An 18,475-nucleotide genomic window follows, 5' to 3' on the forward strand; every position below is an offset into this window, starting at 1 on the left:
ATATACCGTTCACCCAATTATACATATTCAGATTCACATCTATTATTCATTAATTCACACAATAATAGACTATAACACATAACACGGAAATCCATACAATCATGTTATGACAAAAATGCATATGACACAACTGACACTATGCATGTGGTACCAATAAACCGTGGAATCAATCCACCTAACCGATCTACGCCTCATCGAGATACGGCCCACCGACACAATTTCCACACAATGGGAAATATGTCCACCAACGATCCAAACATCACCGGGATCCAACATCAATGCATATGAATGAATGAAACACATATAACATACTTAAAACACACCGAATCACGATGAACAACTCATCTCAACACCACATCACCGAATAAGTATGTACATGTTTTCAACATCATTCAAATAGTCATGCATCCATCACAATCATAATAACAAATCACAACCAATTCATCATCACATCAAACACATTGTCACACCTATCTCATATGCACACAATGTTCAATTCTTATCAAGTAATTAACTCGAGTTTTTAAAGAAATAAAGTTGGCTAATACCAATATTCATCATTCATCATATAAAACATTTAATTACTTGCACAACACCCAAAACGGCACTAAGAAATGATACACGGATCAAAAGATACGTTATTTTGAAGTTTGGAAAAATTCACACACAGCAAGGTTCGCTCAGCGGAGCAAGGCAGAAGCGAAACCCTTCCAACCCCCGCTCAGCGGACCTCAAGCGACGTCAAACAGGAGCGAACTACGTTGGGACCTCCGCTCAGCGGACCTGCAATTTCAGCAAACCCCAAATCTGCGACAGACCCTGCGATTTCACATCCTTTTCACCCAAAAACGAATCCAGACATCACATACAGGCATATAATCATCATACATTCAATTATACACCATAAAACATCATCCAAACTCATTATTAACCAATTAGTTCACACAATTATCATCAATTCAATCCAATTATAACACCCTAACCTAACAATCCCAATATCTAATTGAACCAAACCATACATCAATCTACCTATCACCTAAGATCACATAAGAGATACTAAAAGGAAGAGTCCCCCCTTACCTCGATGAATCTCTTGAATGCTCTCCTTCCGGTTTCACGTTCTTGCCTCTTTCTCTTCTCTTGCTCTTTTCACGTGTTCTTCCTTTTTCCCCAAAATGGTTCCTTTTTCTTATTTTATGAAAATAAAATAAAAATAATATATCACAACTTAGTAAAAGGCCTAACTGATTAGCACCCCTCTTTTACTAACATCACACCATAAGCCCAATAGCCTTTATTCCATCATTTTCCGATTAAAATACTAAATTCCAATTATTTAATTTAAATCTTAATTAAATTAATAAACTGAAATCATGGGGTGTTACATCTAACTTGCTGAATGAAGTTGTAACGGAGCCATTACTAGATGCTTGAGAACTTCTATCTCAAAATTGGTGAACGAAAGGCGAAGTCCCCAAACTGAGAAAGTGTTTTCATAAAAGAGAATGGCGCAATTGCCACACTCACTATATATCTTTTCATTCACGTTAGAGGTCAAGACACCCCAATCCGAGGATGAGCCAACTTCAAGAAAGGCTCCATCAAGATTAGCATCTATGAAAAAATGGTAGAAGAATAGTTAGAACCCAGTCAAGAAGATTGAGCAGTCTTCAGTGGTTTGTGAGCACTCTTATGCGATTTTTTACCCATAATGCACTAACTTCCAGACGTGAGAGAAGAAAATATTGAAAAGGAAATGGGATAACCACATGTTTGGAGAAATGAATCAAAGAAAGACAACGCTGACTCTTCAAGAACTGTGCTCTAGCATGCAAAAGGAAGTATACTCTATCAAACATGTCAAATCACTCGTACGAAAAGTTGAGTGTTTCAATTCCTAACGATTATAATGATGGTACCATCAAAAAGATATTTGAAGTATGTGGCATTAAAGGCGCGAATCCCCATGAAACAAAAATGTTTTTCTTAAGCCCTTCTAAAGATAAATAATAAAGCATTCGACATCCGAGGCTGATATGACCAACCCTTGCCTTTTCTTGACAAACCATTACTGTCTGAAACAATATTGAGAAATTAAACAACAATAAAAGACTCCGAAACTAAATAATTTTTTTCAAACTTAAATATTAAATATATTCCAATTATGTTTAAATATTAATGATATGCTTAAATTGAAGGCCACGGGGATACATTCAAAATTAAGAGAAAATAAAACAGTTCCAATCTAAATTTATTCTTTCATATCTTATTTCAAGTAGAATCAATTCTTGAAAGCATAATCACTTCTGCTCGAGATCAACCAAACACGTCAAAATCAATTCTAGGCGTCTAGAATCAATTCTGGATGCCTCAAACTTGAAACCAAACATAGACAACATCATATATTTCCATTCATATAATATTCTAGATTGTTTTCTCTGTATGGCATTTGTGTACCCTATCATAAAATATACATTCGTTGTAAATGCACCTATAAATTGCAGGAAACAAATGGGGAATTTTTGGACAATCATCAACTGTTTTACATCCAATTAGTGCTGCAAAGAAAAATGAGAATGAAGTAATGTTACTAACATGAAAATGAAACAATGTGTAGAAACTATAAAATAAACAATATAATTTCATAAGGATAAGAAAAGGTTTACCATCAACCTCCTTTGTGATGAAAAATAGAAAAAGAAATAAAATCACAACATAAATAAACTTGAGAGTTGTAGTCATATTTTTTTCTCTTTGTATTGTATGTAACTTCATATTATATAAAGCTCATATAATGTTAAAGAATTCTAATAAGATTTGTCTCTCCGATATTCTTGATGAAAGGGTAAAATAAATTTTTTTATAATCATCATAACTCAATATTTATTAACTAATGTTTTAACTTTTTGTAATAGAAAGGGGTAATAATTTATTATTTTAAATCATGTTCTTATAAATGGGGCCAATCTTCAGCCTTAAAGTCGGTTTTATAGGATTAAGTTAGACTCAATCACATTTTTTAAGATGATATCAAGAGCTTCATTTAAAATTCGGTGAACCATCTACTGTTTGGTTATTGGACCTCCCATCATTTATTTCTATGCTCCATATTTCCAATTCTGAATGTGAGGGAATGTGTTAAGAATCTCACGTCGGACACTATATGGCATAAACATGTCCTTATTAGTGCGGACGATCCTCACCCTTAAAATCAGTTTTGTAGAGTTAAGTTAAGCTCAATCACATTTCTTAACAAGGCTCACAACCTCGACTATGTTTGTTCTACTCCACCTTGTGTTTTTTACATGCTTTTGTGAAATGAATCTAAACGAAATTGACATGTCTGTTATCCACCTCTAATTGGAGTCACACTTTGATATTAAAGGATAAGGCATCTCATTGATCGTTTTGAAAATTCCTAAGTTAATTTTTTCTAAAAAATATTAATGATAGGTATATATTACCAACAAAAATATTTTTTAAAATTGTTTGCTTTTAAAATATATAAGTGAAAAGCGATCGTTATATTCTCTCCATTTTAAAATGACTCTCGTTTAAAGTTCTTGCATATAGATTAAGAAATATAATAATAGTGTCATAAAATATTATACTTTTACTAAATTAACCTTATTAATGTACAGAAAGTAGTGTGTAGAGTAACCTTGTACTTTTATAATATTTCTCCATTGAAAAATGAAAATGACATTCATTTTAAAATAATTTTTTCTTTAAAACGACCGTTATTTTAAAATGATGAGAGTAATTAAAAGGCATCTCAACTACCTTAGAACTTTGTCACACCAAAAGTCGTATCTATAACACTCTCTTAAATAAATGTATTAATAATAAAAAAAATCTTTTAAAAAGGGTAACACCTTAACCCATTTTAAAAATTTAATAGAACTAATGTTTTCACAAGCCAAACTACCTCGGAAGAACTCGTCGTAGACAAATAAATGGAGGAATAATATGCTATTAAAAAATCAATAAAAAAATACCATATGTAGCTAATTAGAAAAACCAGTGTTAACGACTTTTAAATCATGAGAACAAATACTACTAGAAAATTTGCTTATAATTTGATTTAAAGATTGCGAATTTCCAATTGCTCTAGGATTGAAATTTAATACTTTTTAACTTAGAACTAATAATTTCTTCTTAGAAGAAATGAATAAATACACTCTTGCTCAAGAGAAAAATTAATTTAGTCTTTTATTTATGATTCTTTATTGGAATCGATGTACCGATTATACATTTATTGTAAATGCACCTATAAATTGAAGGAAACAAGTGGGGAATTTTTGGACAATCATCATCTGTTTTACATCCAATTTGTGCTGCAAAGAAAAATGAAAACGAAGTAATGTTATTAAAGTGAAAAAGAAAAAAGAATGTAAAAACTATAAAATAAAGAAGAGAATTTGAAAAAGGATTACCTTCAACCTCCTTTGCAATTAAAAATAGAAAAAGAAATAAAATCACAACATAATTAAATTTGAGAGTTGTTGTCATGTTTTTTTTTTTTTACCTTTGTATATAACAAATATAATACATTTTGATCATTTTATATTATATATTATATAAAGCTCCTACAATGTTAAAGATAATTATAATATTATTTGTCCCTTCAATAATTTTAATAAAAGGGTAAACTAAAAATCTTGATAATCATCATACCTCATTATTTAATAACTAATTTTGTAACCTTTTGTTGTAGAAAAGGGTATTAATTATTTTATTTTAAATTGTTAAACCGTGATAAAGTTATTGTATGAATAATGCACAATCACACGTGACTATATAGTTATTCAAATGTCAAAAATATTTTAAATTTTTTTGTTTAAAATAATTCTATCTTAGGATATACTACTTTATTTAGGTTATAGAAGTAAAGAGAGGAGAGAGAAACTTTGGCGCCATCTATCCCTTTTTTTTGAACCGTGAAATCCTAGAAACCTGCATCCTCTTCCTCCTATGGCAGCTTTCACCATTTAATGGTTTTGTGTACTAATAAAATAACAAGCAGAGGCATTGATCAACAAGCACATCAACCAAAGCTTGTTAAAATTTTCGCTCAAGTTTTGAACAATGTGTGTGGCATACCACTAAATCAACTTCTTCAACCTTGTTTAAAAGGAGATAGAATCGCCATCACCATCCATGAATAATAGTATTTGGCCAGAATCGAAACCTGTAAAACAAACTTCCATGGTCGAATCATTTGGCCGAAAGGGTCAACACCGCTAGAAATCGATGCATTGCACGCCAAGCTTCCTCAAATATGAATTCCATTGGAAAAGGGGGGTTACTTTTCTTGGTAGGGGATATTTTGAGTTTGTGCTCTCATCGTTGAAGATATGCATACTGTGATGTAGTGGTGAAAATTGAGACTGGAGCTATAGGATTGACTCAGCTCGTATTTTTGTGAAATTCGTCACCGCGCTTTATTGTTTCCAAAGGAAATGGGAAAAAGAGCGAAATAAAATCCAATGAAGTTTCTAAAATCAAAACTAATGAAACAAAAAGAGATCTTAGGTTCGGGGGTTGGTTATGCAAGGGGAAGGTATTAGCATCCCTCACATATGTAGTACTCTACAGAAACCTCTTTGAAAATATATATTATTGTTTTATTGTTATTATTGCTGTTTGTGAAAAAGAGGGATGATGAGAAAAGGGTTACTTGCTGTCATACCCCAAAATTTTCCCTCTTATATTCAATCAAAGGTTCCTTAATTTTCCCAAGAGCATTCATGGTTCTACCAGACAAAGCTCCTCCTAATCCAGGATCTCCAAAACTAGGGTTTGCATTTTATCAAAGGGGTTTGACTCTCTAAGTCCTCAAATGGATCTCAAGGTATCCCATATGTCTCAAAGCATCTCCATTTCAGAAGTCATGCTCCAATTCCAAGGATTGCTCACTCAATGGTTTAGATGACCCACAGTCGACTAGTTTGACCTAAAAGTCAACTATAGTCAAAATACAGTCAAACTTCAAGACTTTTGGTCAACATCAAGTATTTGGGGTTATATACATCATTTGATCAAATGTTGACCATGATCCATTAATAAAAACTAAAAAATGAATAAATTCAAAAGGTTCAAATTAGGGTTTTTTATAGGAGAAAGTCAACTCAACTTTGACTGGTCATAACTTTCACATGGAGTATCAAAAATTTCCCAACCAAAGCCTATTTTGAAGGAAATTGAATCCTATACAACTTTGTCTCTCAGAAGCCAAGGCCAGAAATGCTTCATTTGGGAGATATGGTACAAAAGATTATAGGTCCTTTTCAAAAGTCAACCGAAAGCAGTTTTTTGTCAAAGGCCATATCATCAAGATAAAATCTCCAAATGAAAAATATGTTCCATAGTGGCTTGAAGAGGACATATTGAGGTTTCCAAAAAGTAATAGAACTCTTTCATATCTTAAAAATTGAGGGAGATATGCCTTGTCAAAGTTGAGGAATTTCGGGTGAAATATGTGAAGGAAATAAGGTTCAAAATGGAAATTTTTGCAAATGGGCCTATCTTGTTATGATCCAAACTTGATTATAGGGTTACTAAGAACCTCCAAATCCCATGCCAAGACCATTTGACTTTTATTTTATTTTATATGAATTTTTATTCATTAAAAAGGTCAATTTAATCAAATATTTGGAAGGGAAATATAAAATATTTGTTTTGGTTTATTTTCCAATCCACTTCAATCACATAAATGCCATATATTTGATACAATTTCGTGAAAAAGGGGATTGGTAAGAGGAGATTGGATTTAGGCCAATTTTAGAAGGTTTTAAAAGTGATTTTTCATCAAATTGCAATATCTTGATTCAAGAGGATTTGGTTCAGAATTGTTAACCTATCAAACCCCTATAAGTATGCAACAGTTGCAGATGCCAAGGGGAGGTTTTTCTGGCCTCCAAGAACCAAAACCGGACTCAAAAAATCCAAGAAAAAAACTAAAATCGATTTCAATGTTGCAGGGTGATTCAACAGGTTTTGGTGATTCAGACGCATTCCTTGGGCCCTCCTGAAACTATCACGATCATCACCAATGATCAGAGTGCTCGGAATAGCCTCCTTCAAATCACGTTTTTTTGTATTTTTATTTCAATTTCTTTTTCGATGATTCACGATGCATAAATATATTTTGATTATATAATCTTGTTTTCCATGATGTGGTGAGTGATTCTGGATAGTTTAATTGAGTTTTGGCTACAGGTTAAGCATTCCACCATTGCTAGGGTTCGAGGTTTCATACATGGGGGTTTTGCGTGGAAGGGTTTTTAGGCCAAATAAATGATCTCATTGAATTCGCATGGTTGTTTTATACTGATCTGGGCTTTTGTTCATGATTTATGGTGTTTGTAGCTCGAGTTAGGGATTTCGCAGGTTTGGCTAGGGGCGATATTGTAGCTAATTCTAGGCCAATCCATAGCTAAACATCCGGAGGAAAGCTTCAACGAAGAAGAAGACCATGGGCGCGCGAATTCGGTTTTGAATTTTCTAATTGGATTTATTTCTTTCATAAGGTTTGGTGGCGATATAATTAACAGCAAATCTTCACTGTCCCAGTGGAAACGCATGCATGTTGCGGCCTTTCATTACACCGGTTCGATCCCTGGCTGGGATCATTTGTTTTATTTTATTTGTAGTTTCAGTCTCCACAAGTTCCAATACGCGCGCTTCCAGAAGGCATACGATGCAACCTCAGATCTGGGCCACAGGATCATGCCATGTTCAGATCTAACGTACCAAGTACTTGAGGCTCCACCATGAACCCTCAAGGGCTGCCACACATGATAACGCCCAGGTTTTATCTTTATATTTTTTATTTACCCTTTATTATTTAATTTAGATTAAATGTTAATTTATATTGTTTAACTTAGTTGGTTTAGTTGATTTGGATTAGAATAATAGAATCAGGATTAGGGTTAGGATTATGATATGTCCCGATTATTTCGACTATTTCGATTTTAATTAATTTAACCTTAATTATAAAAAATCACAAAAACCCTAGAACTTGATCAATGCATTAGGGTTTGCCCAATCCCACTGATTTGGCAAAAATGCTAATTCTTGATTAATTTATCAATTTTCTCTTTGATCCGATTATATCTAATAGTCGCATTGGTGAGAAATAAAATAATAAAATATATTTATTTTCCTAAATGGTTTTAACCAAATCTATTGGTTACGATGATTAGCATACTCAATTCGTTATCATGTAATAATCAAACCTATTGATTATGAGGGGTAACGATAAAATTAATAATTTAAATTATTTAAAACACACTCATTTGTTATTCGTGAGAATCGAATCTATCGATTAGAATGGTTAGCAATCCTTCCTTCAATCCGTTAACTATGGTGATCAAACCTATTGATCATCGCAACTAACGGTAACATATTAAACCTGGGTTGTACACCATTTAAAACACTCAAAACTCATCTCTTCAATACTGCGATTTTCAAAACTACGATAAGGTAATTCAAAATACCTTGCGAACTTCGCATTTAAAAACTACGATAAGGTAATTCAAAATACCTTCAAACCACTTCATATCAAATTCTAAGGCGTACAACCCTGCCCCGAACTACGTAGACTCTGATTCTCCCTAAGGAGATACGTAGGCACTTGGCAACAAGGCGAGTCCCCTTCCCTAAAACCTCAATTCGTTCCAATTCTCATTTTTGCCCTTTTCATTTCTTTAGTTATTAACTCAATAATTTTAGCCATAAACCTCCGCCTCTCAATTCAAAACCTTAGGAAAGGGTTAAGGGTGCCTAACACCTTCCCTTGACCTGATTATAATAACTTACCCAGATTTCTTAACTGCGTAGGGTTTTCTATTCGCCCTGGTAGAATAGGTGGCGACTCTAAATGTCATAATTTTTAGGGCAGGTTGCCACAACTGGCGACTCTGCTGGGGACTTATCAATAATGGTGAATATTATGCTCCTAGGTTTTGGCAGGGTTTAGGTTTTGGCAAATCATTTAGGTTTTTGGCAAGTTTTTTAGGGTTTGGCTAATTTTCCATTTTAGGGTTTTGGATTAGGGTTTATGGTTTTTTTTATAAATATTTAAATTTTATTTATTTATTTACTTATTTTCAATTTCATTTATTTACAGTAATTTCATTTAATTACAGCAATTTAAATAAATATTTGTTTATTTTAATATCTGCTATTTTATTGCATTGCTGGGATATATATAAAATTGTTGTTAAAACATAAGCGTGGGAATTATATTTAAGACCAGAGGGGAATTACATTGCCTACGAGTCTTATTATAATTTCACTCAGAGTGGGTTAGATATCTGGAAATGTCTGATACGAGGCTTGACTTTGTTGAGGGCAGGACTTGGTATTTAGCTGATCTCTCTGGGAACCTACCCCTAAATCTCGAACCTCATGGATAAATGAGTTGTTCTAAAATCCAAAGAGACAAAAAGTCTCGGAGGCCACGAACGACCCCATGAGACCTTCTATAACATACCCATGGGAAGGGTAGACCCCCTAAGCCGTCATGCCGAACCTTTGAACTTAAGACTTTTGTGCTTAGGTGCTTATTATATGTTTGCAATTTATATACTGCGAATATTTGCGTTTTAATTTTGCAGGTCTTCATACGCGCTCCCTAGCCCGTAGGGATGCTATTTCCTAGACATTATCCTTCCCACGAAGGACATATCCATTTATGCACGTCAATTGGTCTCTCGATGACCATGAGACCTTGTGGCTGTCTTGAACGGCCACCTTGTGCCAACATCTACGCACTCCCTGGCCGGTAGGGATTCTACTTTTAAGGTCATATTCTTCGTACGAGGGGCAACTTAGCTAGCATACATCAATTGACCTCTCGATGGCCATGAGATCTAGTGACTGTCTTGAACGGTCACCCCATGCTCGCTCTCGTGCACCCCATAACTTGTAGGATTTGGATTTCCATCTATACATCTTTCACCCCTAGCCTGTAGGGATTTCACTTCGTTAGATATCGTCCTTAGATAGGTTGTGTTCCGCATAGAGAACCTTCCCACGAGGGACAACTTCATTGGTACAAGTCGAACGGCCTCTCGATGGCCATGAGATTGGGTGACTGTCTTGAACGGTCACCAGCCGCTACTTTTTGCATACTCCCTAATCTAAGGGATTTCCATTGGCGCGTCATGACATCTAGCTTGCACGGATTTCACTAGGGTCTAATGTCATCCCTAAATCCGCATAGGCTATCCTTAAGGTTATATCTGTAGCACGTCTGCATGGCATTACATACAAGGAGTTATAATACATAAAAAAGGAGTCTCTCGCATACACATGCATTTGCATTTCCATGCATTCATACATTTACATTTGCATCTCCGCTCGTATCCGTACGTACCGTGCTAGCCGATTTCCCGAGACTCACAAAGAAGATCAAAAGGATCATAAACTATGGAGAAAGGAGGATAAATTATTGAGAACGAACGTGGTCTTACAAGGAGAAAAAAAAGATGCCTTTCGCCATGCCAGTTACATGTCCATGCCTTTTGTAACAAGATCGTAAATACAACAAAGGTTATCATCGAGCAAGGATTAGTTCAACAAAGAAGTTCCCTCATAGATACACTCAAGGGGTATCTAGTCATAAAGGGGTTCATCTATGAACATAGAAAAGCTTACAAAGACACTCTACGATAACTTAGGGGCAAGGGTCAGTCCAACTGGGGCAAGATCCTGAACAAAGACGCACAACTACGATGGAGGGAAGGCGACATATGTTGACTTCTCACCAAGGGACAAAAGGGTCATAGTCTTTCTTTATCAATCTATAAACTATGAATGATACGAACGGTGTGATACTATCCTTAGGAAAAGCAAAAGAGGTTCAGTCAAAGGAAACTCATGAAGTTCCGAAACGACGAAAACCCGCCGCTAATGTTTTATAGGCTCACACTATTTACTTTCCCGCTCTTATCATAGCCTACACGTTTTATAGGCTCGCATTATTTACTTTCCCGCTCTTATCATAGCCTACACTTTTTATAGGCTCGCATTTATTACCATGTTCGGCTAATTTACTAGTGCTGGGATGTGAAGATCGTCAACAAATGACGCTCTACATGTTGTGTCTTTAGGATTTCTTAATGGGCTGTTTTTAGTTTAAATACAATCTTTCTGTAGTTATTTTACTCTGCCTACACGAAAGTGAAGCAGTGAAACATTGGGTAAAATCGAAAGCCATCAGACACAAAAGATTACAATTTGTTTGTTTTTGGTTAACAAAAAGGGCGAAAGCAGTTTGTTAACCAATTAGGGAGTATAATATTAATAGAAATTGATTTTAAAACTATTTACGAAAGCGTGCCGTTTATAGGTGTAGGATACGGTTATTTAGGTGAAAGCCTTTAACCCTTTTAAGTTAAACTTTCCAGTTAAAAACACTTTTCAACTAGGTTAAGAGTTTGATTTATTAAAAATAGGTTCACTACTTTAACGTAATGCGCACTCATATGTGACAAATGAATGGGTAGACTTAAAGAGTACACTCGGTTCTTAGTACGCGAAAGCGACAAGTTCCCGTTAAATCAATTCTTTTCAAAGTTGAAAACATTGCCCTGTAGGAATCTTAACAGAGACAGTTAGAGTATTTTCTGTTGATGTGTATTACGTTCCAGTATTGTTATTTATCTAAATTTATTAAAGTTATTTACTTCATGCTCTTTCTCATACATACTTATTTGATTTTCCCTAGATAAACACCGTAACAATAAGTAACGATAGATTTGACTATTGGTCTCTGTGGTTGGACAATCTTTTATATTACTTCGATAGGCTGTGCACTTGCAGTTTAATTTAGACTCTGTTTACAGACCGATCAATCATCTTCTGCATGCATCATATCCCTGACATCGTCGTCATCTTTAACTCACACTGGATATAATTGTTGTCTTCTATAATAGAAATGTACGAAATAAGTCTATCAAGTTCTTCTTTTATGGCCTTTAGCCATACTTTCTTCTTGAGAGCTTCTTCAGTAATCACTAGTTCAAAGTCCATAAACATGAAACACTAAATGACTTCTCCTTTGGAGTCTATGTCATTATCTTGCAACATGTCAAACTCTGCAAATCTTCTTGGTATTTGTATGATTCTTTGTGGCCTATGAACTTGTTCAAGTTTTGGAACAATATTAGATGTTGTACCACCTTCAAAAGTCCTACCTTCATAAGTTCCGCCTTCAGATGATTGGCCCATTTCAGAGGCTTGACCACCAGATTCTAGATCATCATCAGAATCTATATCAGAATTAGATTCGCCTTCAGAAACATCTCCAGCCTTCTGTTATCTTCAAAGTCTCCTTCAGAACCATACTCGACTTTAGCTTCAGAGTCATCTTTGGACTCTGACTCATCTTCAGAAGTAGAATTTCCTTCAAATTCAGAAGTATATTCAGAAGTTAACTCAAGTGTTGACACTACACCCGAGTTGGATTGAGACTTGCTCCAATCCCATACTTCTGATTATTTCACAATGACATCTCTGGTGACTTCAATCTTATTAGTGATTGGGCAATAAAGCTTATAAGCACATATACTGTGGTACCTAATCAACAACATTACTTTGCTTTATCATCCAGCTTCTTTGTAGTAGCACTTGGAACATGTTCATAAATATTTATTTTTTGAGAAACCTTTTTAGTATATAGTTTATTCGGCATTTATATATATTTATTAGACATATGATTTAATTGATAGTATTGAAATAATTTTTTGTTGAAAAAATGATGATAATTTGAACAAATAGTATTTTTGGAGATACATCTCTAAATTAACCTAAATTTTTTTTGAATATATATCTCGGAACTAAATATTTACAAAATGAAATAAAATATGATGCGTCCATATATGTATCTCTAAAAATAAAAATAGAAGATATTTTAAAATTTTGCTAAACGCATAGGAGAAGACAGGTGCAATGAGAAAGTGTGCATAGTTGGATCTTGATGGTTACATATGGGCCGATGGGCTAATTGCAACCAACAATCATCGTAAATTACGGTAATACCCTCACCATGTTTCCCAATTCTTCTCGTTTCTGAGTTTCGCAATTCTCAGTTCGCCATCACCTTCTTTCCCTCTTCCGTCCGTAACCCAAACACACACACTCTCTCTGTGATTCACTACGGAAGATAAAATGTTGCGGTGCTTAACAAAAACCGCAGCAAAACACAACCATCCATGGCGGAACAATCTTACAACAACAATTTCATCTCTTAATTATTCTTCCAAGTCTCCAACAAAGTCCACTCCCACTTCCAAAACCCCCGCCACCGCCGCAACTGCCGACATCTTCTTCGACGAACAGGAACGCCTCCGCAATCTCACCGCCGATGAAAAAAACCCTTCTCTCAATGTCGGCCCAAACGGAAGACCCCTCTTCACTCCCGCTGCTTCTCTGTCTAAGCTCACCAACAACGACACCTGCACCTACTTCCAGCTCGCGTACACTCTCTCTGTTATCTTTTTTGCTTTGTTTTCCACTCTGACATTTTCTCGAACACCTTGTGTGCGTAATTGAGTTTTAACTGTTTTTTCGGGTTTTTTTGTTTTTGTTTTTCAGGAAGGAGACATTGGATGCTGCTCTGCCTGAAGGGTTGCCGATTGGTATGTCAAAGGAGTTTCAGGACTCTATGCGGACTGCTTTGCTTGTTCGCCAGAGCTTTTTGGATCTTCGTGATAACTTCAGACGTGTGGTTGATCCACCAATGTGGTCCCCTCATGGTAAAGGTGCGCACAAATACTGTGGCTGCAATTGCAGTTGCAGTGCCAATGTAGAGACATTCTAAAAACCTATATATGTTGTTCGTGTAATTGGGTTGCAGACGCAATTTAAAACTTTAGTTAAGATTCCATTTGATTTGTTTCTTTGGTAAATTTTTTAGGGGTCAAAGTTAGGAAGCAAGTTGTTTTAGATGGTCCTGTTAGTTGTGGGAAGAGTATTGCGCTTGCAATGCTTGTTCAGTGGGCTAGAGAAGAAGGTTGGTTGGTTTTCTATGTTCCGAGAGGAAAGGAATGGACGCATGGAGGATTTTTCTATAAGCATCCACAAACAGGTTTATGGGACACACCTGTTCAGGCCGAGAATGTCCTCAAAGTAAGACTAAAACTTTCATTATTTTTAGCTTCTCCATGTTGTATATCACTATATCATTTGTTGTATGTTTGTGCTGTATACTTAACACACTTTTCAATTGGAAGGCCGGTTTATAGAATGTTTCAAATAAGAGAAGTGAATGAAACAATGTGTTTTCTTGATGATGCTTTTGGCAACAAGAAATCAATTTATAGTGGTTGTACACTTAGTTTCCTATGATGGTTGTTAACTGTCTGACTTAGTATGGTTACCCTGTTGTCGTTTGGGCTTCTATGTTACACTTCTGTTGTTCTGTTTGTCTAATTGACTTGGTAGTTTGCCTATAAGAAATTTCCAATACTTCGAGATGTAATTTAAGTTAGCTAATAAGAATGAGTACTATCTGTCATCTCTCTATACCCAACTGCTTTCATGCACTCATTTTCTTTTCCTTATATGATGTCATGAATTTGTTTACATCCTTATATGATGTCATGATTATACAGACGAGAGGAGTGAATACCCACATTATCCAATGATAGACAAATCTTAGAGTATTTAATACAAATTGCAAAAAAAAAAAAAGATCTAATATAATTAGAGGTGGTATGTTGGCAAAAAATAATTAATGTAATTGAAATTTTGAAAGGGGTCATATAAATAGGAATACTGAGAAAACTTAAGAGTCCTATATTCATGGACAAAGGTTGTATTTGTTTTATTTGATTTTGGACGTTTACTTATATTTTTGCTTATTAATGATGATTACGATAAACACTGGATTATTATCAGCCTCCTTGGTTCATTTTCTGTAGTTACATTGAATGTTATGGATGATTTTTTTCCAGGATTTCTTGAAGTACAACGAATCCTACCTAAAGCAACTGCCATGCCAAATATTTGATCCAATCCCATTAGGTGAGGGTGCTGGTGTGGGATGGTTAAAAGATGTTGATTCCGTGGCAGTTCCTGAAGGTACAATGTTGTATGAGCTGGTGAAAACTGGCATTGAACAAACACATGCAGCTGTTGGAGTAGTAGTTCGTTTGAGGAAAGAGTTATCACTTGTTAAAGACATGCCTGTTCTTATTGCAATTGATCAAGTGAGAAACAAATTGCTTGATGTTAAAATGATGTTCGTTCTTTGAAATTATCAGTTCTCAAAATTGTGTTATGCTATTTTTTTCTTCTAATTTGTTGTGGTTGCCTCTCTCCAGTATAATAACTGGTTTACATTCAGCGAGTATGAGGAACCTGTCACAATTCGTTCTTGTCGGCCAATACATGCTAGAGAACTTACGATGGTTAGTACATTGATTCTTTATATTGTAGAACAATGCCAGCTATATATTCTTATATGGATATAACTTCTGCCCCCGAAAATAAGCTACATTAGATGCTTTCTCCGTACTATTGCAGGTGAATGCTTTTAGGTCAATGATGCATGATGATATGATGGTAGGGGCTTTTTCTCATTCGACTGCTGTAGGAAAGCTTCGAAAAGACTTACCAGATGTACCGGTCGATGCACGTGCTATGTTTCCTCGATACAGTTTAGAGGAAGCGGACACTGTCTGTCATTATTATTTAAGGTATGCTGACACAGTCTCTCTGTTCCTCAAGTTGATAAAATTGCTTATATGACACAAGTTGCACAACACTAACACTATAGTGTAATAATTAACAAATCAATCAGTCTATAATAAGTTGTCTAATTTTATATCTTTTTAATTCGTTTTCCTATTGGAAATGTATTATTGTTGGACATTTCCCATATTCAGTCTATAATATTTTCAGAATAGAAAGACACATTGTTGATACATAATTGTTCTTTAAGGTAGCGATCGATAGATGAATGTTCTTGTATATTTATACCTTTGATTTATACTACACCATTACATTTCATAGCTTGAAAATTGTGTTTCATATTCCTGAGTTTCTTGTGTTTTACTATTTGACAGACAAAGGCTTATTCGTCGTGAAGCATTCACAGAAGAAAATTGGAAAAAAATTTACTTCCTATGCAACGGAAATGGAGCAGAAATGAGGGGATTAGTTCCTTTCATGCGATGACAGACGTCAGATGCACTACTATTAATTATTTTTAACCAGTGAGATGTGTTCTGACTGTCATCCATAATAATATAGATGTTTCGTATTTACTTGAGCGATATTCATCATAGGATAGGATACAGTTGGATTACTATTTGCACGATCCACTTTAATCTGTTTAATTTGCTTTAAAACTTGTTCTCAAAGGCAGTGTATTGAGTGTTTGTTGCAGATTTTGTACATCTAAACTTATTTATTACAAAAATGTAAAATTTAGTTTCAAAATATTCTCTCCCTCTAGATCAGAAGTTTCTTTTATATTGGAAATCTGCGTGAGGAGATTTTAGGTTGAGGATGGGGTAGTCGGAGACTCGAAGTGGTTAAATTCATGGATTGGTAAGGGCGGGTGTCAATTATGGCAGAAAAATGCCTGTGACGAAGACATTGCAACAAGCTGTCGTATATTGAAAAAACTGAACGGCAGTGATTTTTGGAGGAGAGCATAGATGTAGGAGAGTTATTCAGGATATGGCCAAGGTTGTGGGGTAGTGCTTATTTATGTCAAGTGAAAATGCAAGTCAGAGAACAGCAACTACAAGCACTTGATATATATTTGGTACAAAAAGACGTCAATGATCAAATCAAAAACTCAGGTTCACAAGGATGGCGACATACTAAAGGTTAATGGCTCAACGACGGTCTTTTGTCGAAACTATCATGTTTCTCTCGATAGCGTGTACATACAAATATTTTGATGTTTAACTCAAATTCACAACCACGACATCAAATTAATGGGTAATGGATTGACAATGCTACTTGGTTAGAATTCTCGGAAGTCAGGAGGAGTAGGAGTCATTAGTGTAGGGTTTTAAATACGTGGCTTGTATAAGCTTAAAGACGTGGTATTGAGTTTAAATACGTCAAAAAATCGTAGAGAAATAAATATAACAATATAAATTGAATTTAAAGTATTTATTTAAACCTTTCAAACTCCTACTTTGATACAAATTTTTAAAAACCGAATCGGAGAAAACCGTTAAAACATGCGGGTCATGGTTCAATCGGTTCAACCGTGATTGAACTGTATATTAAATTTAAATTAAAAAAATAAACAAATTATTAAATATCCTAATAAAATTTATTTATATTATAATTTGTTAAATAAAATTCTCAAATAAATACGTACTAATAAACAAACTTACTAAATAAGAAACAAGCTTACTAAATAAGAAGAATGCTAAGACCTAATAACAAATCATAAAATTAGTTAAGGACTAAAATGTATATATTTGTCCTAATTATTTAACTCAAAGCCATAAGTTATTCATTAGTATAATTTTTCACACCTCTTTCTAGACCAACATCGGTTATCCCGTGTCCACATAAATTACATTATTTTTTCTCTTTCTATTACATTTACATTGTCTTGTCTCCTTCAATTTTATTCCTTATTTTTCATCTATACAATTTTAAATATTTGCTATATTAATTTTTTAGATTTAAACAAGGAAATAAAATAAAGTAAAACATAAAAAAAATTATCTTTTAAAAATTAGTAATCAAGTTTATTTTTATTTTTTTAATATTATTTTAAGTATTTTGGTTATGATAACAAATATTTGTCTATTATTCATTCATACACTTTTGTCTATTACATTTTTGGATTAATAACCTTTTAACAAATACTATTATTAAATATTTTAAGATATTTCATACAATCCACACAATTAATATAATATAATGTTGTATCTAGTTTTTTTTTAATAAACAATTTGTATTTTGAAGAATTCGAATTTGAGATTCTGAAAAATATATTATTTTTTATAATCTATTATTTGTTATACAAAAATCTATTATTTATTTTTTTAATATGTTAAAAAATAAAAAATAAATTATTATTTATATAAAAAATCATATTCTCAAAATTAGAACACGACCTCCGAAATATTGGAGCCGAACCTGCAAAATCTTCTATCAAAAAATATCTTTTTTAAGTTTTTTAATTTTTCTCTCTCTATTTCCTCTAGTAAAATCCTTCATTTCCCTAGGTTGAAACTCGCAAACCAAACTTAAGAATTTATTGTCATGCTATTTTCTTTAACTTGTGAGACCTATTAATAGACAGGAAACGGATAAAATTATTTGAAAGATAAGAAACTGTTACAGATTGTTGTTATTTGCCAAACCATAGTCCACGTATCGAAACACGACAAGATCTAACTAATAAGCTACGTCATAAATTAAAATGTATAGATGTGAACTATGAGTCAAATGAGTAAACACCACACCAGTCGGTTATACGTAT

General features: G+C 34.1%; 1 protein-coding gene and 1 long non-coding RNA gene across 2 annotated transcripts; one reads left to right on the plus strand and one right to left on the minus strand.

Annotated features, from left to right (window-relative positions):
- Positions 1 to 1,628: 1,628 nt before the first annotated feature.
- Positions 1,629 to 4,575, minus strand: LOC131634674 (uncharacterized). Its single transcript, XR_009293612.1, has 3 exons — positions 4,437 to 4,575; positions 2,667 to 4,337; positions 1,629 to 2,558 (listed from the first exon to the last, which is right to left on the minus strand). It is a non-coding gene; the product is annotated as an uncharacterized LOC131634674 (long non-coding RNA).
- An 8,462-nt stretch (positions 4,576 to 13,037) lies between these two features.
- Positions 13,038 to 16,457, plus strand: LOC131634671 (uncharacterized). Its single transcript, XM_058905317.1, has 7 exons — positions 13,038 to 13,487; positions 13,606 to 13,772; positions 13,928 to 14,139; positions 14,967 to 15,221; positions 15,336 to 15,422; positions 15,538 to 15,710; positions 16,080 to 16,457. The coding sequence occupies exons 1-7, from the start codon at positions 13,180 to 13,182 to the stop codon at positions 16,189 to 16,191; spliced, it is 1,314 nt and encodes a 437-aa protein (XP_058761300.1). The 5' UTR covers positions 13,038 to 13,179; the 3' UTR covers positions 16,192 to 16,457.
- Positions 16,458 to 18,475: the final 2,018 nt, after the last annotated feature.

Source organism: Vicia villosa, unplaced genomic scaffold (assembly GCF_029867415.1).
Source record: "Vicia villosa cultivar HV-30 ecotype Madison, WI unplaced genomic scaffold, Vvil1.0 ctg.001325F_1_1, whole genome shotgun sequence".
Taxonomy (NCBI): domain Eukaryota; kingdom Viridiplantae; phylum Streptophyta; class Magnoliopsida; order Fabales; family Fabaceae; genus Vicia; species Vicia villosa.